The 26724-nt window shown below is 46.6% G+C and overlaps 2 protein-coding genes and 1 non-coding gene across 9 annotated transcripts in view; 2 read left to right on the forward strand and 1 right to left on the reverse strand.

Annotated features, from left to right (window-relative positions):
* UFC1 (ubiquitin-fold modifier conjugating enzyme 1) lies at positions 1-26242 on the reverse strand. Of its 4 annotated transcripts, none has more exons than XM_003811844.3 (7): positions 26107-26242; positions 4754-4948; positions 1841-1908; positions 1541-1604; positions 1165-1241; positions 646-736; positions 1-445 (listed from the first exon to the last, which is right to left on the reverse strand). In XM_003811844.3, exons 2-7 carry the CDS (start codon positions 4874-4876, stop codon positions 365-367), a joined length of 504 nt encoding a protein of 167 aa, XP_003811892.1. In that variant the 5' UTR covers positions 4877-4948; positions 26107-26242; the 3' UTR covers positions 1-364. The 4 variants fall into 4 exon arrangements, with proteins under 4 accessions (XP_003811892.1, XP_063460369.1, XP_063460370.1 ...); XM_063604299.1 differs by lacking the exon at positions 26107-26242 and adding an exon at positions 25634-25750; XM_063604300.1 differs by lacking the exon at positions 26107-26242 and adding an exon at positions 25278-25419.
* Positions 17549-17677, forward strand: LOC112438745 (small nucleolar RNA ACA64). The gene has a single exon (XR_003027108.1). It is a non-coding gene; the product is annotated as a small nucleolar RNA ACA64 (small nucleolar RNA).
* DEDD (death effector domain containing) overlaps positions 26154-26724 on the forward strand; it is an 11419-nt gene continuing 10848 nt past the window's right edge. Inside the window, exon 1 of one of the 4 annotated variants that reach the window (XM_003811845.6) lies at positions 26154-26336. The gene's annotated coding sequence lies outside the window, so the exon portion shown is untranslated. Of the gene's footprint in view, positions 26337-26386; positions 26497-26724 lie in introns of those variants that run through there. The other 3 variants (XM_024930084.4, XM_024930097.3, XM_003811846.5) reach the window with 3 other exon arrangements.

Here is a 26724-nt window from a genome sequence, read left to right on the forward strand (position 1 = left end):
TACCAGAGGAAGCAGCTTTTATTGATGGGTTATCTCCAGAAACCAGAAAGACTATATGTACTCACTTTCAGTTACCCCCGTGCCTCCAGAATCGCATGTTGCTCCACCTGGGGGCGGATATAAATTACCTCTAGATTGTCCAAAGCCCAGTCTTTCCCTTCCCTGTGCAGCCTTAGAAACTAAGTAGCAGTACTGTTTGGTGTGTGTTTGTTTCTTCCCCAGCAATGCCTGCTGCAGCTACTTAGTAACAACTAGAGGTGGAGGGTGTCCGGGGAAGCAGTTAGATGAGTTAAGTGTGATGCACAGGAAAATAGTATCGTAGCCTATCAAAGGTCCCTCTGCCCTGCCTCAGTGGCTTGATTCTTCATTGGTTGCATTTCTGTTTGTGTTGGATGACGCCCTTCTGAATCAGATCAGGGATTTCCACTGCCAGCCATGGACCCAGCTGCAATACAAGGAAAATCCTGTGAGATTACTACCAGTCAATGCTTCTTGTTCCATTAGAAGCTCCTTCCTGGAGACAGATTCTGGGGGAACATGCTTAAGGGACATCACTGTTATTCCTTTTATTCTTAGCTGCTTTTCTTGTACTGCTCAGGGCCTAAGTCCCTCTTTCTCCTTTTATGCCAAATACACAAAACTTACCCCCAGAGCCATGAGATGAGCTAGTCCAAACTTGGGCACATTCCTGGCCCACAAAGGTTTGAAATGATCCGTCAGGCATATTTTGCCACCCCTATGAGAGGGACATGAAGAAGGTGTTGACATGCAAAGTTTACCATAAAGCACAGCAGCCTCTTGGGGGCATAGGAAGACTACTAGTGATCAGAATTGAGAACAAGTTCAGCTAAGTACTTTGCTTAGGCTCAGCAAAGGAGGGCCTGGCACCCCACTAGGCCAGCAGACCCTGGGAAAATCTCTGCCTCCAAAGTTATTCCTTTTTTTTTTTTTTCCTTACATCTTTTAAGTTCAGAGGTACACATGCAGGATGTATAGGTTTGTTACATAGGTAAACGTGCCATGGTGATTTACACATAGATCATCCCATCACCCAGACATCAAGCCAAGCATCCATTAGCTATTCTTCCTGATGCTCTCCCTCCCGCCACGAAGTTCTTCCTTAAGGCCTTCTTTGACTCTTTGCCATCTCCTATTCAGTCCTACCTGTACATCTTTGCTGTCTTTCCATCCAGCTCAGGAACTGCAATTTCTGGGGCAGTAGTAGGATATGTGATAGGAATCTGGAGAAATTATAAAACCTTAATAAAACAGAATCAGGATAGAAAGGAACTAATATAATCAGACATACATATTTCTTGGTTAAACTGAAATGTTAAGTAAAACTCCCCAAGGAGCACATCCATACCAGGATTCTGGATGTGGAGATGAGTAAATATAACTTATGCTTGCCTCAAACCTCAGCTTTTCTCTCCCATTTTAAAAGTTTTCTTTGGTCCCTTCAAGAAAGGATAGCTTGTTACCCATCATCTAATCCCTCCCCTTCTACTAACCTTCATATTTCCCACTCTATCACACTCACGTCAAACTCGATGTCAAACTCATATTTCAGGAGGTCATGGATATACCAGCATTTTCCAAACCACCTGTAACGAAGACCAAACCTCAGTCCAATTTGCCTATTCTTCCAGTACTCAAATGATATCTTGGCTTAGGCCACCAGCCTGGGAGACTCATAGGATGGGAACTGGGGAACTCTGGCGCTGTGGGAGTGGAGACAGCTAACATGTGACAGGGCAGCTTTGGTAGTGGGCACTAGGATAGCAAATTGCCTAACTCATATAAGACTCCCACCCCACACCTCCCAAGAGGGTCTACCTACCGAGTCCCTTCCTTGTTGGACTCCAGTCGGAACCAATCGTTGTCAGCATTCTTGTTGTTCTCCACATACTGAAAGCAGAGAATGAGGTCTTTGAGAGAGTAGTTGGGGCCAAGGGCAGTCCCCCTCTCCTCGAAAGAAAAGTATGTGGTTATTTTTTTTATTTTTTATTTTTTTTGAGATGGAATCTCGCTCCCGTCGCACAGGCTGGAGTGCAGTGGCACGATCTGGGTTCACTGCAACTTCCACCTCCCAGGTTCAAGCGATTCTCCTTCCTCAGTCTCCTGAGTAGCTGGGATTACAGGCGTGCACCACCATGCCCGGATAATTTTTGTATTTTTAGTAGAGACGGGGTTTTGCCATGTTGGCCAGGCTGGTCTCGAACTCCTGACCCCAGGTGATCAACCTGCCTTGGCCTCCCAAAGTGCTAGGATTACAGGCGTGAGCCGCTGCACCCAGCCGGTTACTTTTTTTTTTTTTTTTTTTTTGAGACAGTCTCGCTCTGTCACCCAGACTGGAGTGCAGTGGCGCAATCTCGGCTCACTGCAAGCTCCATTGCCTGGGTTCACGCCATTCTCCTGCCTCAGCCTCTCAAGTAGCTGGAACTACAGGTGCCCGCCACCACACCCGGCTAATTTTTTGTATTTTTTTTTTTTTTTAGTAGAGATGGGGTTTCACCATATTAGCCAGGATGGTCTCGATCTCCTGACCTCGTGATCCGCCCACCTTGGCCTCCCTAAGTGCTGGGATTACAGGCGTGAGCCACCACGCCCAGCCTACTTTTTCTTAATATGTTTACCTAATTTTTCTAACATTAGCAAAGCTGAAGACAAGGCTATACTGGTAAGTAGGGGTCTGCCCAGAACAGAGAATAGAATGTTTGGGCTCCACTCAATTTAGCAAGCACGAAAGACCTGAAGATACCATCTGGATTCTTCTCTCACTTCTCTGATAGTGTCTGCCCTCAGCCCACAACTCATTTAATGATAGACTCCTTCCCTGGGTAACTCCCTTCTAGCCTCATATAGTCCTGGTTTCAACTAACACCCACAGGCTAATGACTCCCAGATTTTCATCTTTGGTCCAGATCTTTCCTCAGAACTTCAGCCTTTAGTATCCAACTGTATGTTGACGTTTTGACCTTCATTTCACAGGTACTTCAAACTCAGCATTTCCATCTGGAATTTATAATATTCCTTTGGATACACTTCCTGAATTATCCTCCTGAATTATCAATTTCAGGTGGCAGTATGAGCATTCACCCAAGGCAAAAACCTGGGAATCATCTTTGACCCTCCCTATCCCTTACTACACTAATCCATGATGTTATGCTAATTTTACCTTCTGAATATTCTACAAATCTACCTCTCCTCTCTATCCTCACAACTGCCTAGTTTAGATTGCCTTTTGTTTCGCTGAGATTAATGACAGCCTAACTTGTCTCTTACCTTCAGTCTTGTCCCTGTCAATTGTATTTTCCCCTTATTGCCAATGTGACTGATCTAAACCCAAATCTGGCCATGTAATTCCTCAGCTTAATAACTTTTAACGGTATCCCAAAGCCTCCAAGAGAAAATTCAAGTGCTCAAATATGTCTCCTAGCTTTGTCTACCATTCCCTGCCTCACATTGGATGCTCTAACAACTCTGAGCTACTTTGTTTCTTCAAACACATCATGCTGGTGCCTGTGCCGTTTCTAGATTCTATGCCTTTGCTCATGCTGTCCCTTTTGGCTTGAATGTCCTTCTATTCTTATGTTTTATCAGGCTAGCTTATGTTTACTCTTTAAGTTTCAGCTCAAGCATTACCTCTTCCAGGAAACCTTCCGTGACCAAATGCAAACTGGATGTCTCCTCTTATGCTCTCAAAACATCCTAGCCATTTCTCGCTTTATATCTGTCCATATCTGTCTCAGTCTCTCTCCACTTAAACACTGTATTATAATGATCTGGTTTTATCTACCTCAGTAAGTTCCTCCTTATTCGGCTTGGTATCTCCTCCCTAGGTTCTATATGCACAGTAATTTTTTTTTTTAGTGAATGAATACATGAGGTAGGAGAACTAGAACTGCTGGTCTTTGAAGCAGGCAGAAACTACAAGGAAGACAAACTTTTCTCACCTTCCACAGTAGAGATAGCTGAGAAGACAGCCCGTTTCTAACTATGAGCTAAACTCCCCAACTCTCTGTAGTTAACACCTACTTGAATTTTCAGCCCTAATGTGGCTTGAAAGAGTGAAGAGTGAGGCCAGGCGCGGTGGCTCACGCCTGTAATCTCAGCACTTTGGGAGGCCGAGGCGGGTGGATCAGGATCACGAGGTCAGGAGATCGAGACCATCCTGGCCAACACGGTGAAACCCCGTCTCTACTGAAAATACAAAAATTAGCTGGGTGTGGTGGCGCGCGCCTGTAGTCCCAGCTACTCAGGAGGCTGAGGCAGAAGACTCGCTTGAACCCGGGAGTCGGAGGTTGCAGTGAGCCGAGATCGCGCCACTGCACTCCAGCCTAGCAACAGAGCGAGACTCCGTCAAACAAACAAACAAACAAAACAGTGAAGAGTGAAGAAGGGGGCAGAGAGATGCGGACTGGGAGTTGGCGCCCTGAGGATTTTTGTTCACATCCAGGTGAACAAACACCTGTAGCCAGGGAGACACGTCACCTTCTGGGGAAGCGTATCCCTAAAATAACTGCTGCTTTTAGCCGCAAGGTCTGGCCCCACTGTGCACCTCACCCGAGTCTTTTTTGCCCTCTCCCCACCATCCCTCCTTAGTCCCCGAGCCCCACAATAGTCCCATTTCTATGAATTTGGGCGTTAAACTTAAAAACCGGAAGCGGCTTCCACACGGAGCCTATTATTGAGGACACCTGATTTCTCCCAATCCTTATGCTACGCGTTAGACTGTAGAAACACAACTAACCCGGATAAGGGACTGATATTCCTCCTTCAGTCGCTGCACCCACAACTCACGATCTCGGGGTCCGGCGTTAGTCTTCAGCACCGGGATCTCAGACACAACACGTCGCGTGGCCTCATCCGCCATCTTGGACCAGGGCGCAAGAGAAACGCGGAAGTGGTGTTGCCTGTAGCTTACCTCAAGGCGCCGTCATCTTTACTATGGGAAGATGAGACGTTGGGTTGCTGTAAGACCTCTTTTGAATAAGATCTTTGTTTTCTTGTCACCTAGTTACCCGCTTGTGAGTGCATCGAGAAGAACAGAATGTAAACAGATTACTCCGTCCTATATATGACACCTATCATTAAAATCAGCGCATAAGGCACAAAGGGTGACTTCCGTTCATGCTCAGAGAAGTAATCGCAGAAAACCCGGACACCTTCCCAAACTTGGAAAGCTCTTAGAACTTCAGGCTGCTGAAGGCATTTTTACTTATTTATTTATTTTTATTATACCTTAAGTTCTAGAGTACATGTGCACAACGTGCAAGTTTGATACATAGGTATACTTGTGCCATGTTGATTTGCTGCACCCATCAACTCGTCATTTACATTAGGTATTTCTCCTAATGCTATCCCTCCCCCAGCCCCGAGCCCCCAACCCCAAGGCGCTTTTCAAGGCACTGACTTCCTAAAACGAGCGATTCGTGTTTCCTCTTCGAAGAACTTTTCCTTTGCTTATATATAGTCCTGCCTCTAGATGCAGTTATCCTGTAGAAGGATGTTTAACTCCTGATAAAGATTAGAAACCATGCAGAATCAAAAGACAAATCCCTGCAAGATTTCTGCCTTAGTCTAGCCATTCAGTGAGTCCTAGACTTTTTTTTTTTTTTTTTTTTTTTTTTAGACAGTGTCTCACTCTGTTGCCCAGGCTGGAGTACAGTGGTACGATCATAGCTTACTGCATCTTCCATCTCCCGGGCTCAAGCGATCCTCCTGCCCTAGCCTCCCCAAAGTGCTGGGATTACTTGTGGGGAAACAATAAATAAACTCCAGTTGGTCTTAAAATCTAAACACATTAATTTTTGCTTTTTTTTTTTTTTTTTTGGAGACCGAGTTTCACTCTTGTTGCCCAGGCTGGAGTGCAACCTCCGCCTCCCGGGTTCAATTGATTCTCCTGCCTCAGCGTCCTGAGTAGCTGGGATTACAGGCATGTGCTACCACGCCCGGCTGATTTTGTATTTTTAGTAGAGACCGGGTTTCGCCATGTTGGCCAGGTTGGTCTTGAACTCCTGACCTCAGGTGATCCACCTGCCTCAGCCTCCCAAGGTGCTGGGATTACAGGCGTGAGCCACCGCGCCGGCCATTTTGGCTTTAATTTAAATATCCTGTTTGGCTGGCGTGGTGGCTCAAGCCTGTAATCCCAGCAACTTGGGAGGCCAAGGCAGGTGGATCACTTGAGGTCAGGAGCTCCAGACCAGCCTGACTGGTGAAACCCGTCTCTACTAACAATACAAAATTAGCTAGGCATGGTGGCGCACGCTTGTAGTCCCGGCTACTTGGAGGCTGAGGCAGGAGAATCGCTTGAACCCGGGAGGCGGAGGTTACAATGAGCCGAGATCCTGCCATTGCACTCCAGCCTGGGCAACAAGAACAAGATTCCGTCTCAAAAAATAAATAAAACCTAAAAACGTTAATTATAGATTTAAATATCTTGTTTGGCCAGGTGCGGTGATTCACGCAGATAACCCCAGCACTTTCAGAGGCCGGGGTGGGCAGATGGCTTGAGCCCAGGAGTTCGAAAATAGCTTAGGCAACGTGGTGAAACCCCAGCTGTACAAAAAATACAAAAATTAGCCGGAGTGGTGGCGGGCACCTGTAGTCCCAACTATTTTGGGGGCTGAAGCAGGAGGATCTCTTGAACCCCGGAGGTCGAGATTGCAAATGAGCCAAGATTATACCACTTCACTCCAGCCTGGGGGGTCAAAGTAAGACCAAAAATTTTAAAAATATATTTATTTATTTTATTTATGTTTATTTCACTGTTTATTCAGTGAATCATTCCAGCCTGTGGCAGTAAGTTTTTTTGTTTGTTTGTTTTGTTTTGTTTTTGAGACAGAGTCTCACTCTGTCACCCAGGCTAGAGTGCAGTGACATGATTTTGGCTCACTGCAACCTCCACCTCCTGGGTTCAAGCGATTCTCCTACCTCAGCCATCCGGGTAGCTGGGATTACAGGCGCGCAGCACCACGCCCGGCTAATTTTGTACTTTTAGTAGAGATGGAGTTTCACCATGTTGGCCAGGCTGGCTTCGAGCTCCTGACCTCAGGTGATCCAGCCCGCTCGGCCTCCCAAAGTGCTAAGATTACAGGTGTGAGCCACCGTGCTCAGCCTCCAGTACAATATTGAGTAAGAGTGTTGGCAGGGCGCGGTGGCTCACGGCTGTAATCCTAGCACTTTGGGAGGCCGAGGCAGGCGGATCACAAGGTCAGGAAATCGAGACCATCCTGGCTAACATGGTGAAACCCCGTCTTACTAAAAATACAAAAAAATTAGTCGGGCATGGTGGCGGGTGCCTGTAGTCCCAGCTACTCGGGAGGCTGAGGCAGGAGAATGGCGTGAACTCAGGAGGCGGGGCTTGCAGTGAGCTGAGATCGCGCCACTGCACTCCAGCCTGGGCGACAGAGCAAGACTCCGTCTCAAAATAAAAAAAACAGACAGTGTTACCAGCAGACGTCCTTGTCTCGTTCTGCCTTTAGGGGGAAAATCAATGTCTTTCTCCTTTTTTTTTTTTTTTTTTTTTTTTTTTTGCGACAGAGTCTTCCTCTGTCGCCCAGGCCGGAGTGCAGTGGCGCGATCTCGGCTCACTGCAAGCTCCGCCCCTCCAGGTTTTAAGCAATTCTCTGCCTCAGCCTCCGGAGTAGCTGGGATTACAGGCGCCCGCCACCACGCCCAGCTAATTTTTTGTATTTTTAGTAGAGACGGGCTTTCACCATGTTGGCCAGGCTGGTCTTGAACTCCTGACCTCGTGATCCACACGCCTCGGACTCCCAAAGTGCTGGGAATACAGGCGTGAGCCACGCGCCCGGCTGTCTTTCTCCATTTAATATGAGGTTAAGCTGCAGATTTTTCACAGATGCCCTTGTCAGGTTGAGGAAGTTCCCTTCTGGCGTTGACGGTTTTTCTCAAAAGGGAGTTGTTTTTTGATTTTTGTTTTGAGACGGAGTCTCCCTCTGTCACCCAGGCTGGAGGGCAGTGGTGTGATCTCGGCTCACTCAATCTCTGCCTCCCCTCCTGGGTTCAAGTGATTCTCCTGCCTCAGCCACCCGGTAACTGGGACCACAGACGCAGGCCACCATGCTCAGCTAATTTTTGCATTTTTTGTAGAGACGGGGTTTCACCCTGTCTGCCAGGCTGGTCTTGAACTCCTGACCTCGGGTGATCTGCCTGCCTCGGCCTCCCAAAGTGCTAGGATTACAGACATGAGCCAAAGCGCCTGGCCTTATAAAGGAGTTTTTCAAATGCTTTTTCCATGTTGATTGAGATGATGGTGTGTTTTTTGTTTTTTATCAGCATGCTATATATCTCTTTCATAAAAAAAAAATTGGATATTGGATAAGGCTTAGGCAGAGCTTTGTACTTCTTAACTAGAGATCTCTCTTCTGGGGAAATAAGATTTATTCCATTTTGGGTGTGGGCACTGTGGTGTGATATAGAGAGCAGAGATTTGGAATGAGGCTTTGCAATTTAATTGTCGTAAGACTAGCGGCGGGGTGCGGTGGTTCACGCCTGTAATCCTAGCACTTTGGGAGGCCGAGGGGGGCAGATCACGAGGTCAGGAGATCGAGACCATCCTGGCTAACACGGTGAAACCCCGTCCCTACTAAACATACAAAAAATTAGCCGGGTGTGGTGGCGGGCTCCTGTAGTCCCAGCTACCGGGAGGCTGAGCCAGGAGAATGGCATGAACCCAGGAGGCGGAGCTTGCAGTGAGCCGAGATCAGGCCACTGCACTCCAGCCTGGGCGACAGAGCGAGACTCCATCTCAAAAAAAAAAAAAAGGGTTACTTTAACTCTGTTCTTTAACTCTGTTAACTGTATTTTCTCAACTATAAAATGAGGATAAGGCTTATAAGGCTGGGCATGGTGGCTGACACCTATAATCCCAACACTTCGGGAGACTAAGGGAGGAGGATTTCTTGAGCGCACAAGTTCGAGACCAGCTTGGGCAAAACAGAGAGACCCCGTCTCCACAAAAAGTTTAAAAATTAGCTGGATGTGGTGGCGTGCACCTGTGTCCCCATCTACTTGGGAAGTTGAGATGGGAGGATGACTTGAGCCTGGGAGGTCAAGGCTGCAATGAGCCGTGATTGAACCACTGCATTCCGGCCTGGGTGACAGAGGGAGACTCTGTCTCAATTTAAAAAAAAAAGCTTATATAGTTATAACTATATACGCAATGGCCATTCATTTACATAATAGGCTGTCAGGATGAAATTCAGATAAATAAATGGCAGTATTCAAACTTTTATATGGTAGTGAAGCCAGGTTTACAAACAAAATCTTACCTGGAGTCCCAAATTATAATCAATATAGCGCTGCTCTTGTTCAAGTGCAGGCAGAAGACCTCTATCCCTGAGAATACTTCTATGGTAACTACTTATCACACTTTATTAATTGTATAATTGTCTTGATAGCCTGGAAGCTCAATCAGGGTAGCGATTGTGTATCTATCTTGTTCAATGCTGTGCTTCTAAAACCTAATATAGCGTCTGCCACAGATTAAATGTTCAATCAATATTTTTAACATCAATGAGTATCTTGATACATAAAGTAAGCACCAGAAAAATTGTCTTTATAAAGCTGCATGTTGTTTTTGTTTCATAGTTTTGGAAAACCACCCCATTTTTAATTTTTATTTTTTTTCCTTTAGACAGAGTTTCACTCTTGATGCCCAGCCTGGAGTGCAATGGCTGAATCTCGGCTCACTGCAACCCCCGCCTCCTGCGTTCAAGCAATTCTCCTGCCTCAGCCTCCCCAGTAGCTGGGATTACAGGCGCCTGCCACCACACCCAGTTAATTTTTGTATTTTTAGTAGAGACGGGTTTTACCATATTGTCCAGGCTGGTCTCGAACTCCTGACCTCAAGTGATCCTTCCGCCTTGGCCTCCCAAAGTGCTGGGATTACAGGCTTGAGCCACCGCACCGGGCCGGAAAATCACCTTATTAAACCATTTAGTAAAGCATAGCACATAATAATGTATGATAATACAAAGCACTGTCTCTGTTATAAACATAGGCCTGCCTCTATTATAGGCATAGTTGCATCTCAGTAGGACATGCCTCTTTTAAAGAAATGTTTAAACTATGGATTTAACTTACTATTAAGTAATGCTCACATGAGACAAGAAACTAAAATTGAGAAGACTGGGGCTGGGCGTGGTGGCTCACGCCTGTAATCCCAGCACTTTGGGAGGCCGAGGCTGGCAGATCACGAGGTCAGGTGATCGAGACCATCCTGGCTAACATGGTGAAACCCCGTCTCTACTAAAAATACAAAAAAATTAGCCGGGCGTGGTGGCGGGCGCCTGTAGTCCCAGCTACTTGGGAGGCTGAGGCAGGAGAATGGTGTGAACCCGGGAGGCGGAGCTTGCAGTGAGCCGAGATCGCGCCACTGCACTCCAGGCTGGGCGACAGAGAGAGACTCCATCTCTGAAAAAAAAAAAAAAAAGTGTGTAGTCCCAGCTACTCGGAGGCTGAGGCAGGAGAATGACGTGAACCCCGGGGGGGCGGAGCCTGCAGTGAGCTGAGATCGCGCCACTGCACTCCAGCCTGGGCGACAGAGCGAGACTCCGTCTCAAAAAAAAAAAAAAAAATAAGGAAGAGTATGTAGGCCTGAGCCTCACTGTTTTTCAGAGGAAGAACTCATTCATGAGCAAATGTTTATGGAGTTCCTAATATGTTCCAGGCATTGGAAATACAGTAGTGCATAGGCAGGTGGGCTCCCTGTCCTCATGGAAATTATCCTTAAATAGTTATAAAAAGGAATTCAGCCAGGCGTGGTGGCTCACGCCTGTGATCCTAGCACTTTGGGAGACCGAGGTGGGTGGATTGCCTGAGCTCAGGAGTTTGAGATCAGCCTGGGCAACATGGTGAAACCCCATCTCTACCAAAATACAAATAATTAGCAGGGTGTGGTGGTGTGTGCCTGTAGTCCCGGCTACTTGGAGGCTGAGGCAGGTGAATTGCTCGAACCCAGGAGGCAGAGGTTTTAGTGAGGTGAGATCGCACTACTGCACTCCAGCCTCAGCAACAGAGCAACACTCTATCTCAAAAAAAAAAAAAAAAAGAATAGAAAAGGATTGATTAAATAGCTCAATTCTAGGAAATGTAGGCAATGCAATAGGACAGTTGGGTGCATCGGAGAACCCCTGAAGGTAGTTGAAAGCCCCACTGTCTGTCATCATGGGAAAAGGCAGCTCCTGGGACAGACAGAGAAGTGAATACTGGATTAGAGAAATAAATCTTGGATTAGGGAAAAAAGAGGAAGCTTTTCCTCTGTTCTCTTTTTTTTATTTTTTCGTGAGACAGAGTCTCGCTCTGTTGTCCAGGCTGGAGTGCAGTGGCATGATCTCGGCTCACTGCAACCTCTGCCTCCCGGGTTCACGCCATTCTCCTGTCTCAGCCTCCTGAGTAGCTGAGACTACAGGCACCTGCCACCACGCCCAGCTAATTTTTTGTATTTTTAGTAGAGACGGGGTTTCACTGTGTTAGCCAGGATGGTCTCGATCTCCTGATCTTGTGATCCACCCGCCTCGGCCTCCCAAAGTGCTGGGATTACAGGTGTGAGCCACCGTACCCGGCTCCTCTGTTCTTTAAGGCATTGGTCTGGACTCTAATATGCTGGAAAATAACTCAGAACGGTGAAAGAAATGATAGCTCTGCTATAGGGAGGAAGCCACGTTATAGAAGATTAGTGTAGATGGACAGTAAGTTTTGGAAGTTATTCTCTTTTGTTATTACCTTTAATTATCCTGGAGACTTCAACAAAGAATTATGGTAAATTGTAGCTTGGTCTCTTATGCTATGAGAAACTGGGTTCACACTTAGAATCACTTGGTAAAAATAATTATAATATTAAGCTAACATTTATACGGTGCTTATTATGTGTTTGGCACTGTCCTAAACATTTTACAAACATCAGCTCCTTTATTTCTGGTTATAACCCTGGGGTGGGTTCTCTCATTATCCTCATTTACACGTGAAGAAATTGAAGTACAAGTTGAATGAAAGAAAGCCCTATCACACAGCAATTAAATGGTAGAGACCTGGAATTCAATCCAAGCACAGCCTGGCTCTAGAAGTCACACACTTAACCAATTGATATACCTTTCTACCATCGCTAGGCCAATATAAAATTAGCAGCAGGGATCTGAGCGATTAGGAGCAGTAGCAGGGGGCTATTGATGGCCCTAAATGGCAGACAGTGATCAATAATGAACCTGTTTCTGAAAACACAAGGAGAGCCTGGTGGTTCTCCATTAAGCACAGTAGAACTGCAGGGACTCTAAACCCCCCCTCCCTTGAATGGGCTGAGGTATGCGCAGCACCTTCTGTGGTATTGGTATCACCCTTAGGGATTTTGGAACTACAGACTTTGCGTTTAACCATTAATGGGACTTCATCTCTACCTCCTCTTTGGGTAGGAGAAACTAATATGGTGACAATTACCATAAAATAAGAAATCCCGGGGGGAGGGGGGAGGGATAGCATTGGGAGATATACCTAATGCTAGATGACGAGTTAGTGGGTGCAGCACATCAGCATGGCACATGTATACATATGTAACTAACCTGCACATTGTGCACATGTACCCTAAAACTTAAAGTATAATAATAATAATAGTAATAAAAAGAAATCCCTATTCTGGAGATATACAAAGTACTGTCTGAGTAACTATGCCTGAGAGAATCAGATATGGCTGATGGCCTTTGAACTGGAACTCTTAGGATGAATACATTAAACATGCAGGCAAGGAGAGAGCAGGGAAAGCACAAATATGATAAAATGAGAACAAACTTTTACATACATTTGGTTTTAAAATATTTACTTCTGAATAGATAATACATGCACCTGACCCAAATTTAAAAAGGACAAAAGAATATACGGTGAAACCTATGTTTCAGAGTTTTACTCTTGTCACCCAGGATGGAGTGCAGTGGTGCAATCTCAGCTCACTGAAACCTCTGCCTCCTGGGCTCAAGTGATCCTTTCACCTCGGCCTCCCGAGTAGCTGGGACTACAGCAGGCACATGCCACCCTGCTCAGCTAATTTTTGTATATTTTTGTAGAGACGGAGTTTCATGCCATGTTGCCCAGGCTGGTCTCGAACTCCTGAGCTCAAGCAATCTGCCCACCTCAGCCTCCCAAAGTGCTGAGATTACAGGCATGAGCCACTGCACCTGGCCTACTATCTTTTCAGATGTTTAGTCTCCATTTGTATTTCCTGTTCTGTACAATATTTCATTATTATTCATTTATTTTAGAGATAGAATCTCCTTATGTTGCCCAGGCTGGTCTCAAACTCCTTGGCTCAAAGGGACCCAGCCTCTCAAGCAGCTACATACAGGTGCATGCTACACCCAGCTCTGTTCTGTAAAGTCTTACCTCCTTTCCCCCTTTTAAATTATTATTCATTTTTCTTTTCTTTTTTTTTTTTTTTTTTTGAGATGGAGTCTTGCACTGTTGCCCAGGCTGGAGTGCAGTGGCGCGATCTCGGCTCACTGCAAGCTCTGCCTCCTGGGTTCACACCATTCTCCTGCCTCAGCCTCCCAAGTAGCTGGGACTATAGGCGCCCGCCACCACGCCTGGGTAATTTTTTGTACTTTTAGTAGAGACGGGGTTTCACCGCGTTAGCCAGAATAGTCTCGATCTCCTGACCTTGTGATCCGCCCGCCTCGGCCTCCCAAAGTGCTGGGATTACAGGCGTGAGTCGCTGCGCCCGGCCTATTATTCATTTTTCTTACTGATTTGCTTTTTTTTTTTTTTTTTTTTTGAGATGGAGTTTCACTCTTGTTGCCCAGGCTGGAGTGCAATGGCGCGATCTCAGCTCACCGCAACCTCTGCCTCCCGGGTTCAAGCGATTCTCCTGCCTCAGCCTACTGAGTAGCTGGGATTACAGGCATGCACCACCACGCCCAGTTAATTTTGTATTTTTAGCAGTGACAGGGTTTCTCCATGTTGGTCAGGCTGGTCTCGAACTCCCGACCTCAGGTGATCCACCCGCCTTGGCCTCCAAAGTGCTGGGATTTGGGCGTGCTACAGGCATGAGCCACCATGCCCCGTCTTTTTTTTCTTTTTCTTTTTTTTGAGATGGAGTCTCGCTCTGTTGCCCAGGCTGGAGTACAGTGGCACAATCTCAGCTCACTGCAACCTCCGCCTCCCGGGTTCAAGCGATTCTCCTGCCTCAGCCTCCTGAGTAGCTGGGACTACAGGCGCCTGCCACCACGCCTAGCTAATTTTTGTATTTTCAGTAGAGACAGGGTTTCACTATGTTGGCCAGGATGGTCTCCATCTCCTGACCTCGTGATCCACCTGCCTGGGCCTCCCAAAGTGCTAGGATTACAGGTGTGAGCCACTGCACCCAGCCTTTTTTTTTTTTTTTTTTTTTTTTTTTAGACAGATTCTTGCTCTGTCGCCCAGGCTGGAGTGCAGTGGTGCAATCTCAGCTCACTGCAACCTCCACCTCCCGGGTTCAAGCGATTCTCCTGCCTCAGCCTCCCGAGTAGTTGGGATTATAGGTGCCCACACCACGTCCGGCTACTTTTTGTATTTTTAATGGAGACAGGTTTCTCCGTGTTGGCCAGGCTGGTTTTGAACTCCTGACTTCAGGTGATCCTCTCACCTCAGCCTCCCAAAGTACTGGGATTACAGGCATGAGCCACTGTGCCTGACCTGATTTGTATTTTTTTTAAATATTAACATTAAAAGGATTAGCCATTTGTGATGAGTTGTAAATATTTTTCCCAGTTTGTTATTTGTCTTTTCTTTTGTTCATAGTATTTTAAACAATATGAAAAATTTTCACATATGAGGTTATCAGTATTTTGCTTGTAGCTTCTCGTGGTGGTGTCACCATAACAGCAGTCTCGATTATTTTTTAAAAATTTTCCTCAGGCCCAGCGCGGTGGCTTATGCCTGTAATCCCAGCACATTGGGAGGCCAAGGCAGACAGATCACTTGAAGTCTGGAGTTCGAGACCAGCCTGGCCAACATGGTAAAACCCTGTCTCTACTGAAAATACAAAAATTAGCCGGGTGTGGTGGCAGGTGCCAGTAGTCCCGGCTACTCGGGAGGCTGAGGCAGGAGAATCGTTTGAATCTGGGAGGCAGAGGTTGCAGTGAGCTGAGATTGTGCCACTGTACTCCAGCGTGGGTGACAGAGCGAGACTCAGTCTAGAAAAAAAAAAAATTTCTGTTAGTGTTTTTACCCCCAAAAATTACAATGGCTTTATTATTTGTTTTAGCTTATTTGAACAATAGAGAAAAATAAAATTAACCCAAAAATACCACCCCAAGAGATTTTAAAAAGCCACTATCATTTTAGGTATATATTCTTCCAGACATCTCTATGTACACATTTCCAATCTTCTAAATCCTTTCAGTGTAATTCACTGTTCTAGGTTCTTGAGATGGATGCAGAACTCACAAATTCTCAGCTTTTCTTTCATCCTAAAATTTTTATTTATTTATTAACTTACTTATTTTAAAAGAGACAGGGGTCTCCCTATGTGGCCCAGGCTGGTCTCAAACTCCTGGCCTCAGGCAATCCTTCTTCCTTGGCCTTCCAAAGCACTGAGATTACAAGTGTAAGCCACCACATCCAGGCTGTTTTTTCTTATGTGCTCTTAAGACTATGTATTTTCCTCTAAGCACATTTTTTTCTTTTCTTTTTTTTCTTTTTTTTTGAGACAGAGTCTCACTCTGTCGCCCAAGCTGGAGTGCAGTGGCATGACCTTCGCTCACTGCAACCTCTGCCTCCTGGGTTCAAGCGATTCTCCTGCCCCAGCCTCCCGAGCAGCTGGGATTACAGGCACACGCCACCATACCCGGCTAATTTTTGTATTTTTAGTAGAGACAGGGTTTCACCATGTTGGTCAGGCTGGTCTCAAACTCCTTACCTTGTGATCTGCCCACCTTGGCCTCCCAAAGTGCTGGGATTAACAGGCGTGAGCCACCGCGCCCGGCCCTTTTTTCTTTCTTTCTTTCTTTTTTTTAAAGACAGAATCTCGCTCTGTCACCCAGGCTGGAGTGCAGTGGCGCAATCTCGGCTCACTGAAACTTCCACCTCCCAGGTTCAAGTGACTATCTCGCCTCAGCCTCCTGAGTAGCTGGGACTACAGGTGCCCACCACCACGCCCGGCTAAGTTTTTGTATTTTTAGTAGAGATGGGGTTTCACCATTTGGTCAGGCTAGTCTCCAACTCCTGACCTCAAGCAATCCACCTGCCTCAGTCTCCCAAAGTGCTGGGATTAAAGGTTTGAGCCATGGTGCCCGGAATGCTTTGTGACATTTTAAATTATCACTCAGGTCAAAATATTTTCTAACTCCAATTGTGATTTATTTTGTGGGTCATTTAAAAATGTATTCAGCACACTACAGCCTTAAACTCCTGGAATCAAGGGATCCTCTGGCCTCCAAGTAGCTGGGACTGCAGGCATGTGTCATTGTGCCCGGCTGTATTTAACTTGTAAACATAGGGACTTCCCAGTTACCTTTTTGTTACTGATTCTAGCCTCACTGTAATGTAGGCAAGAAACACACTTTGCATCATTTGAAGCCTTTGAAATTTGTTGAAACTTGCTTTATAGAACAATCTGGTCAGTTTCTTAAATGTTTCAAATGTGCTTGAAAATGTGCTTTGTAATTTGAAGTCGTTGGGTATAGTGGACTCTATACGCTTGTTGAATCAAATTTGCTGCTCGTGTTATTTAAATTTTCTATATCCTTGCTGATTTTTTCTTATTCTTTCTCTGTCTTTGTTTTTTTTTTTTTTTTTTTTTTTTAAGAGAAAGAGTTGGTCTCATTTTGTCTCTCAGGTTGAAGTACAGTGGTGCCATCATAGCTCACTGCAGCCTCAACCTCCTGGGGTCATGTAATCGTCCCACCTCAGCCTCCTGGGTAGCTGGGACTATAGGCATGCACCACCATGCTCAGCATATATTTTTTTTTTTTTTTGAGACGGAGTCTTGCTCTTGTCACCCATGCTAGAGAGCAGTGGCGCGATCTTGGCTCACTGCAACCTCCGCCTCCCGGGTTTAAGCTATTCTCCTGCCTCAGCCTCCTGAGTAGCTGGGATTACAGGTGCCCGCCACCACGCCCAGCTAATTTTTGTACTTTTAGTAGAGACGGGGTTTCGCCATGTTGGGCCAGGCTGGTCTCGAATTCCTGAACTCAGGCCTGCCCCGGCCTCCCAAAGTGTTGGGAATTACAGGCGTGAGCCACCGCGCCCGCCCCTAATTTTTTTTTTTTTTTTTTTTAGAAATGAGGGTTTCCCTATGCTGCCCAGGCTGGTCTTGAACTCCGGCCTCATGCAATCCTCCCATCTCAGCCTCCCAAAGTGCTGGGATTACAGGCATCAGCTACTGCACTTGGCCCTGACTTTTTCTATCAGTTCTGAAAGAAGTATACTCTATTAATTGAGAGAGGTGTGCTAAATCTCCTACGATGATTGCGAACTTGTCTATTTTTCCTTGTAGCTCGGTGCTGTATATTATTTGAGGTTTTGTTAAGTGCACACAAATTTAGAAATGTTTTCCGGCGTTGGTTGAAAATCACCCCCGGTTTTGGCCGTGGCCGCGGGTGAAATTCGGCGCCCAAGAGCCTCCGGGGGCCTCAGCTCACCGCGTGCTGCCGCCATGTGCGGCGGTGAAACCCAGGCCCCGACAGGGGCCGCGGCCTCCCCCCGGGTGCGGCTGCTCGCGTGGTCTGACCCCTGACTCCTGACCCCGGCTGCAGACCCCTAACCCTATTTTTCTCTCCGCAGGACACTGGTCCTCCTACGCCTGAGACCGACGTTGCCAGGACCGCAGGGTCAGGGGGACTTGGCTGTCCCCCGTCTTTCAAATAAAGCTGTTTGTCTAAAATAAATAAATAAATAAATTTTTTAACTTCCTGGTGAATTAAACTTATTGGTATAAAATGTCCTTATTTCTAGTAATGCTTTTTGCCTTCAAGTCAACTGTGTCTGATTTTAACATAAGCTTCTTTTGGTTTATGTTGCATAGCTTATCTTTTCCTATAATTTTACTTTCAACCTTTTGATAACCTTATTATTGTTTATTTATTTATTTATTTATTTAATTTATTTATTTTTGAGACAGAGTCTTGCTCTGTTGCCCAGGCTGGAGTGCAGTTGCGCGATCTCGGCTCACTGCAAGCTCTGCCTCCTGGGTTCATGCCATTCTCCTGCCTCAGCCTCCTGAGTAGCTGGGACTACAGGCGCCCACCACCACGCCCCACTAATTTTTGTGTTTTTAGTAGAGATGGGGTTTCACCTTGTTAGCCAGGATGGTCTCGATCACCTGACCTCGTGATTTGCCCGCCTCAGCCTCCCAAAGTGCTGGGGTTACAGGCGTTAGCCACTGCGCCCGGCCTATTGTTATTTATTTATGTAAAAAAAAAATTTTTTTTGAGACGGAGTCTCGCTCTATCACCCAGGCTGTAGTGCGGTGGCACAATCTCAGCTCACTACAACCTCTGCCTCCCGGGTTCAAATGATTCTCCTGCCTCAGCCTCCTGAGTAGCTAGGATTACAGGCACGGGCCACCACACCCGGCTAATTTTTGTATTTTTAGTAGAGACGGGGTTTCACCATGTTGGTCAGGCTGGTCTTGAACTCCTGACCTCAAGAGATCCACCTGCCTTGGCCTCCCAAAGTGCTGCAATTATAGGCATGAACCACCACGCCCAGCCTGTTATGTTATTTGAAAAAGAATGGTCTGGAATATAAGAGCATTTTTACTTAATTGAACAACCACCCAAAGAAAAATTGGTTAATTCTCTAATTAACTGGTGGGATTGGTGAGACAGGGTTGTTTTATGTTACGGTCTTTGGAATAACCAATGACTTGGAAAAAGTCATCCCCATGGGGGCAGCAAAGAGTCATTGATAAAGAGCCTGCTAAATTTCTGAAACCTGGTGAGACTTGTTATATATAATACAATAATAAATATTAGGTAACATTTATCGAGCACTAGGCCCTGTGCAACACTTTCTATACATCATTTAATATAATCATTAAAACAATGATCTGTAAGGTGGATGTTATATTCCTTTCACAGATAAGAACACAAGTTTAGAGAAGTTAAGGAACTTGCCTGTCATATTAGTGAGGGTCAGAGCTGGGGAATGAAGAAAAGGGAACAGGTTGAGGCGACTTGAACAGCAGATCACTAGGATTCAGCAACTGATTGTGGTCCCTACTCCTTTTTTCTTTTTCTTTTTTTTTTGAGGCAGCAGGGTCTGGCTCTGTCACCCAGGCTGGAGTGCAGTGGTGCGATCTTGGCTCACTGCAACCTCGGCTTTCCAGGCTCAAGTGATCCTTCCACCTCAGCCTCCTGAGTAGCTGGAACTACAAGCACATGCCACCATGCCTAATTTTTGTATTTTTTTCTGTAGAGACAGGGTTTGGCCATGTTACCCAGGCTGGTCTTGAACTCCTGGACTCAAGCAATCCACCCGCCTCAGCCTCTCAAAGTCCTGGGACTGCAGGCATGAGCCACCATGTGTGGCCGAGGTCCCTACCCTTTTATTCGGGAGCCATAGAAGCCAGAACTGCAATAAATTCTAGTTCTGGACTTAGAGCTAGGTTCCAAGCTGAACTGAAATTAGGAGGCGCCAGTAGTATAATGCCTGGATGAAAATGAGTAACTGGGGCAGCTTAGAGTTAATAGGAAACCAAGAATAGAGCAGATCATCAGGTCAGCAAGTCCCTGCAGAGTAAAGCAGAAGAGTAAAGCCCTGGTAGGGACACAGGGATCCGAGTGGCCCTGGAAGCGTCAAGAGGATACTTGTGACAAGGGGCTAGTGCTAGCAAGATATAGACTTCTTAAGGGAATATCTGGTTTGAAAAGATTAATCTGGCAGACCTGGGAAGGAACATGGACTAGGACAAGCAGCCTTAATAGAGTATTCAGATCAAGAGAGAGAACAGATCTGCTTTACTCTAAACTGGTACTACCACTGACTTGTAAAAAAATATTTAGTACGGACATGTGGCTATGATGTGTTGACCCAGAGAGAAAAAACAGAACCAATACATGGAAGTTACAAAGAGATTTATCTAAGGATAGTAAAAAGGCCTTTCTAATTACTGAGAATTACAGGGAGTTGAAAACTACAGTTAAGGACACAGTGGAAATGTGAGCCTGTGGATAGCTGAAGGGTTCCAGGTTACAGATTCCAGTGAAGGAAGAGGTAACTGTGGGAGTAGTGTTTTGATAAGTAGAAAAGGATGGGCATCAGGATAGAGCTGAAGGGGCCAGTCTTTGAAAGCTGGAGGGATGTTTTCTCAGCTGAGGAAGAGACAGGAACTAATGTAAAGGAAGAAACATAACAAGCAGAGGACTTCCACAAGAGAATTCTACACAGGGTTCTCAATCTTCTCAGAGGAAGTTCCCCCAAGTTTTTAGTTGAATCAAGGAGAGGGTGGTTCATAAGGCAAGAGATGAAGTTTTTGTTTTAACTGTACAGATGATGTATAGTTTAAGCTAAGGAGGAACAGCAGTCTAGCTATAGCTAACAAAAAACTCTAAACTGTTTGAAATATTTCTCAGTGATGGACATGAGGGTGCCCATCTCTACACAGGAGGTCCCTTTGGCTTAGCTCAGGAAATCTGCACAGCTCTCTTTGTTGGCATTACGATCTTAGGACTTCATGTTGAAAGAGTGAACTTCCAGGGCTCCCCAAGCAGAAAATATCCCTCCAAATAAACTGACTAGTTTAGGAACAGCTGGCCAGGCAACTGTCCCAATGTTTGGAATTTGGAAAATTTGGTCATTGAAGTCTGGCCCCAGGGAAAAGAACTGAGTTCTGTGAGTCCTGCAGGGGAAGACAGATTACTTTGGAAGGCCTAATGAAGGCAAATCTCAGCCCTTCCTTCACCTTTCCATTCTTTTTTTTTGAGACAGAGTTCAATTCTGTTGCCCAGGCTGGAGTACAGTGGCGTGATCTTGGCTTACTGCAACCTCCACCTCTCAGGTTCAAGCAATTCTCCTGCCTCAGACTCCCGAGTAGCTGGGATTACAAGTGCATGCCACCACACCCAGCTAATTTGTTTATTTTTTAGTAGAGATGGCGTTTCAATATGTTGGCCAGGCTGGTCTCGAACTCCTGACCTCAAGTGATCCTCCTGCCTCAGCCTCCCAAAGTGCTGGGATTACAGGCATGAGCCACCGTGCCTGGCTAAGCTTTCCATTCTCAGTGAAGAAAGTGATCTGTTCTCTTCCCCATTGGTTGCAATAAGCAGACTGGACATCATACTATGACTAGAAAAGGCAATCCTCAGCTTTCTCTAATCCTCTGAATGGAATTGGGTTAGGTTTGGAGAGGAGAGGTGGGTTCATGGAAAGGAATTACCATCATGGTGCCAAGACTACTGAGTGTCAAACCACTTCAGAATATGGATACGGAGGGAGAATATTATTCTCCTTTAAGAAGTAGTGCCTGTGTCTGCCTTTTTTGCGGGCTTATGTGGATTACATCTGCATTCCACACATCACAGCTACCTCTGTCCTGATGGCTATTCCTCTAGGAAAAGCTAAGGAGCAATCTACGAAGACAATGAATACATAAGGGAGATTGTTTACAAAAGAAAAGTGTTCCAGTGGGTATAGAGGAAAAAATGGTCAGAGGTGAGGTAGAAATTTTTTACTTTTCCCAATTAATGAACACCTTTTCCCTTCAACCTTCTACAGGCTGTTTATTCTTGCTCCTGTAGGAAGGGGTGGCAAGGTATCAGCTTTCTCTTTGCTACCCACTGCTACTTTTAGACCACTGTGCTTCCATCCTCTTGCAAAAATTCTTCTCCCTTTGAAGCTTATGCCATCTGGCTTTACTGCCCTTTAACACCTTTTTTTTTTTTCTTTTTCTTTTTGTAGTGCAGTGGCATAATCATAGCTCACTGCAGCCTCAAACTCCTGGGCTCAAGTGATCCTCCAAACCCAGCCTTCAGCACCTATTAACCTCTTTTTGTGCCAACTCTTACTATCATCCTGGGAGGTTTTAGAAAAACCCATGAAAAATATAGTTAGTTCCTGACCTCCAACTCCAACGAATACTCCCACTTTCAATTCCTTAATTTCACCATTTCTAGAAAAACAGGTTTTTGTTGATGGCAGCTTCAGGGCCATAGTAAGGACTGGGAGAGGGTAGCATTCTTCTTTTTTTTTTTTGAAACAGGGTCTCGCTATGTCACTCAGGTTGGAGTGCAATGGTGCCATCAGGGCTCACTGCAACCTCAAACTCCTCAGTCTCAGGTGATCCTCCCACCTCAGCCTCCCAAATAGCTGGGACTACAGGCAAGTGCACACCCACCTAATTAAAAAAAAAAAATTGTAGAAATGGGGTCTCTCACTATGTTGACCAGGCTGATCTTGAACTCCTGGCCTAAGTATTGGGATTACAGGTGTGAGCCACCACACCCAGCCAGGGTATCATTATTGAGTGTAGTAAGATTGATGGTGCCAGCACTGGCTGGTGTTGACTTGAAGACTCACTGAAAGACTGGGACTGGCAGCCATGATGCATAAGGGCAGAATAGCCTGGGGGTTGTACTGCCCAGTGATACTTGGGGAAAGGTTCAAGATCTGGATTTGACTCTTGTGCCAAGCTTCCAAGAAACCTAGGTTCAGAGATAAGAGCACCTTTCCTATTAGCTGCCTCTGTGGGGACATCTGACACTTTCAACATCCACCCCCTTGAAATACTCTTCCCTTTGATTCTGTGACAATTATCTCCCAGGTTTTCTTCTTCTTCACTCGCTGTTCCTTTTCAAAGATTCTCCAAGAGCTCTTTTTCTACTTGTGCCTTAAATGTTGGAATTTCCGAGAGCACTCTTCTTAGCCCTCTGCTCTTTTCTGGGGAGCTTATCCAAATCTATGGCTTCAACTACCACTGAAATGTTGATGTTTCAGAATTTCTGGCCTATATATCACAGGGCTTTCTAAAAAGTAGTTTTCTGGCCAGGCACCATGGCTCACGCCTGTAATCCCAGCACTTTAGGAGGCCGAGGCGAGTGGATCACGAGGTCAAGAGTGTGAGACCAGCCTGGCCAACATAACGAAACCCCGTCTCTACTAAAAATACAAAAAATTAGCCAGGCATGGTGGCGTGTACCTGTAGTCCCAGCTACTCAAGAGCCTGAGGCAGGAGAATTGCTTGAACCTGGGAATCAGAGGTTGCAGTGAGCTGAGATGTGCCACTGCACTCCAGCCTGGGTGACAGAGCGAGACTGTCTCAAAAAAGAAAAAAAAAAAAGTAGCTTTCTGTAAAATAATATGTGCATAATAAAATAATTTCAAGCAATAAAGATAGATGTAAAATGAAAAGTATAAGTCTTATCCCTCCTAGGCCCACTCTTCATAATTTTTTAATGCATGTGTAAATGTGTCATATTTATTCTGTGCTTGCTTTTTTTCTCCACTTATATTTTTCTCTTAAGTTTTAGATCTGTGTATTAAACATGCCACTAGGACATATCTATCTAGCTATCTCACAGGTACCTAAAACTTCTTCACCTTCTTTGGAATTCTCCCTCCTGCAACACCCTACCACTAGTCTCCTTTTTACATCAACACCATGAAAAAACTGTCTTTATATGTTGTGCCTTCTCAATTCAATCTGGTTTCTATCCACCATAACTACAAAACAGCTTTCTCCAAATTTCCTAAATGACCTCCTTGTTGCAGTATCTTTTTTGGGGGGACAGAGTCTCACTGGAGTGCAATTGTGCAATTTCGGCTCACTGTACCTCCGCCTCCTGGGTTCAAGCGATTCTCCCACCTCAGCCTCCCAAGTAGCTGGGATTACAGGTGCCCGACACCATGTCTGGCTAATTTGTGTATTTTTAGTAGAGACGGGAGTTCCACCATGTTGTCCAGGCTGGTCTCGAACGCCTGACCTCAGGTGATCGGCCCACCTCGGTCCCCAAAGTGCTGGGATTACAGGTGTGAGCTACCACACCTGGCCTTTTTATTTATTTGTTTGTTTTATTTACAAAAAAACCAAAGTCTTGTTCTGTTGCCGGGAGTGCAGTGGTGCAATCTTGACTCACTGCAACCTCCGCCTCCTGGGTTCAATTGATTCTCGTGTTTCAGCCTCTGGAGTACCTGCGATCACAGGTGCGCACCACCATGCCCAGCTAATTTTTGTATTTTTTGTAAAGATGGGGTCTTGCCATGTTGGCCACACTGGTCTCCAACTCCTGGTCTCAAGTGATTCACCTGCCTAGGCTTCCCAAAGTGCTGGGATTACAGGTGTGAGCCACTGTGCCTGGCCCTTATTGCAATATCTGATAGATACATTTTATTTATTTTATTTTATTTTTTTGGAGACAGAGTCTCACTCTGTCACCCAGGCTGGAGTGCAGTGGCACGATCTCAGCTCACTGCAACCTCTGCCTCCTGGGTTCAAGCGATTCTTGTGCCTCAGCCTCCCCAGTAGCTGGGACTACAGGCGCGCACTGCCATGCCTGGATGATTTTTGTATTTTTAGTAGAGACGGGGTTTCACCATGATGACCAGGCTGGTCTCCAGCTCCTGACATCAAGTGATCTGCCCGCCATGGCCTCCCAAAGTGCTGGGATTACAGGAGTGAGCCACAGCACCCGGCCTATTTATTTTATTTTTTTTGAGACAGGGTCTTGCTCTGGTGCCCAGGCTGGAATGCAGTGGCGCGATCTCGGCTCACTGCAACCTCTGCCTCCTGGGTTCAAGCAATTCTCATGCTTCAGCCTCCCAAGTAGCTGGGATTACCGGCATGTGCAACCACACCTATCTAATTTTTTTTGTATTTTTAGAAGAGACAGGGTTTCACCATGTTGGTCAGGCTGGTCTCGAACTCCTGGCCTCAAGTGATCCACCCGCCTCGGCCTCCCAAAGCTAGGATTACAGGTGTGAGTCACCATGCCCGGCCCTGATGGATATATTTTAGTTAGCATTTTACTTTATCTCTGTTACACTAAACGCTTTCACCAGTTTCCTTGATAGTTCTCTATGGTTTTCTTCTTTCCTTTCGGTTTGCCCCTTCTCAGTGTTCTCTTTTCGGCTTCCCTCATCCTATCCGGCAAATGCAGGTATCCTCTCTAGCCCACTTCATGACTTCAACAGCTATCTATATGCACACGCACACACACCTCAAACCTTTCTTTTGGGTTCCCAACCCACATTAGCTAATATCCCAGGGGCACCTAAAACTCATTATCTCCCCCCTAAACGAGAAAGAAACCGGTATCATTATTCCCCAGTTGTCCAAGTCACAACATTCGTACCTCTTAAACCAATCTGTATCTCCCCATCTGCACTCTCCCTTCCACAGGCAGACCATCATCATCCTTGCCTGGAAAAGAGCCTCACAACTGCTCTCCTTGATTCTCACTTTGTCCCCTCAATTCATCCTTCACACTGCACGCAGCGATCTAAAATGCAAATGAAATTGTTCACACCTCTGCTGAGATTCTTCAAAGACTTTTCATTGCCTTAAGGATAAAAATCAATTAATTTACAAGGCTTCGCATAATCTGGTCTTCCCCTATCTATTACCACTTTCTTAAGCCACACCAGGCTGTTGGCAGCTCCAGAACGTACCCGCACCATCCTCCCCACCCCCAATTCCCAACAGCCCTACACGGATCAGCTAGGCGACACTTCCTACAGGAAACCGGCGTTCAAAAGGTAAATGCTGAACGAATGAATTCCGAGACGGGATCTGGGCACCACTTTCGGCTCCGGATCCGGGTTTACGGAACGTCCGGGTTATCAGGAAGCTCAGAGGAAAGGTGAAATCCAGATCTTGACCCTTCACTCAAGTTCGCCAGACAAACCGATCCCCGTGGTATTCCGCCCTTATGAGTCATGGCTGCCAATCCCAGCCTTCCAGTGGGTCTTGAAGTCGCCACCAGCCAGCTGTGGCGCCACCAATGTTTCCCATTCAAGAATGCTATCCTCTTCGATCGCTTGTTACCGCCCTAAGCAGCCGTCAAGACAAACCGGCGTTGCCAGCTTGCCCCAAAGCAAGATGGCTGCCAATCTCTATCTCTCCTCCCGAAGTGAAGCTATCCACTCCCCGATTAATGCCGCTGCCAGGCTGCCCTCACTTACTATGGCTACGCCGGCTCATGTCTCACTATGGCCTCGAAGCCGCCACTAACCGGCCGGGTTCCGGGAGGCGCCGTTCAGGATGCAGCCACCCCCGCCCGCCTGTTCCCTCCCCCACGGCCGCGGCGGCGGCGGCGGCGGCGGCTGCTGGAGCCCGGATGCGGCGCCGTGAGGCAGGCCCGGGAGAGCGGCGCGGATGGATCCAACATGGCGGCGCCGAGCCTGAGCCGAGAGTGAGGCGGAGGGGCGGCCGGAGTGGGGAGAGGGAGTCGAGCGGGACGGGGCGGGGCCGGGCGGGGCCGCAAAGGGCTTGGGGAAGGAAAGTGGAGGGGGAGGCGGTGGCGACGTCCAGCCTGAGAACCTCAAGAGAGGGAGGTGACGGGACGCTGAGAGGTGGGGGAGGGGAGCTGCCGAGGGGGGCGTGCAGGGGAGATGGCAACTGCGGGAGAGGGCAGGGGTCGAGACGGAGGAGTGAGGGCATGGGGAGGGGCGTAAACAAGGGCTGAGACTGGGCCCAGCCAGGGGTATTAGAGAGGCCGAGGTGGGGAGTGGGGCTGCGATCCGCTCGTATTGAAGGGGGTAGGAGCAGGAGGGAGAGGCTGAGGGTGTGAAGGGGAAGGG

This window comes from Pan paniscus, chromosome 1 (genome assembly GCF_029289425.2).
Source record: "Pan paniscus chromosome 1, NHGRI_mPanPan1-v2.0_pri, whole genome shotgun sequence".
Lineage (NCBI taxonomy): Eukaryota > Metazoa > Chordata > Mammalia > Primates > Hominidae > Pan > Pan paniscus.

Excerpts from the sequence above, each read along its gene's own strand:
- UFC1 (XM_003811844.3), bottom strand. The coding sequence starts at position 4,876 with ATGGCGGATGAGGCCACGCGACGTGTTGTGTCTGAGATCCCGGTGCTG. Across the intron at positions 737-1,164 it reads AAGACAGCAAAGATGTACAG|GGGTGGCAAAATATGCCTGA; the intron begins GTAGGACTGAAT and ends TCCCTCTCATAG. Across the intron at positions 446-645 it reads CTCATCTCATGGCTCTGGGG|CTGGGTCCATGGCTGGCAGT; the intron begins GTAAGTTTTGTG and ends CTTGTATTGCAG.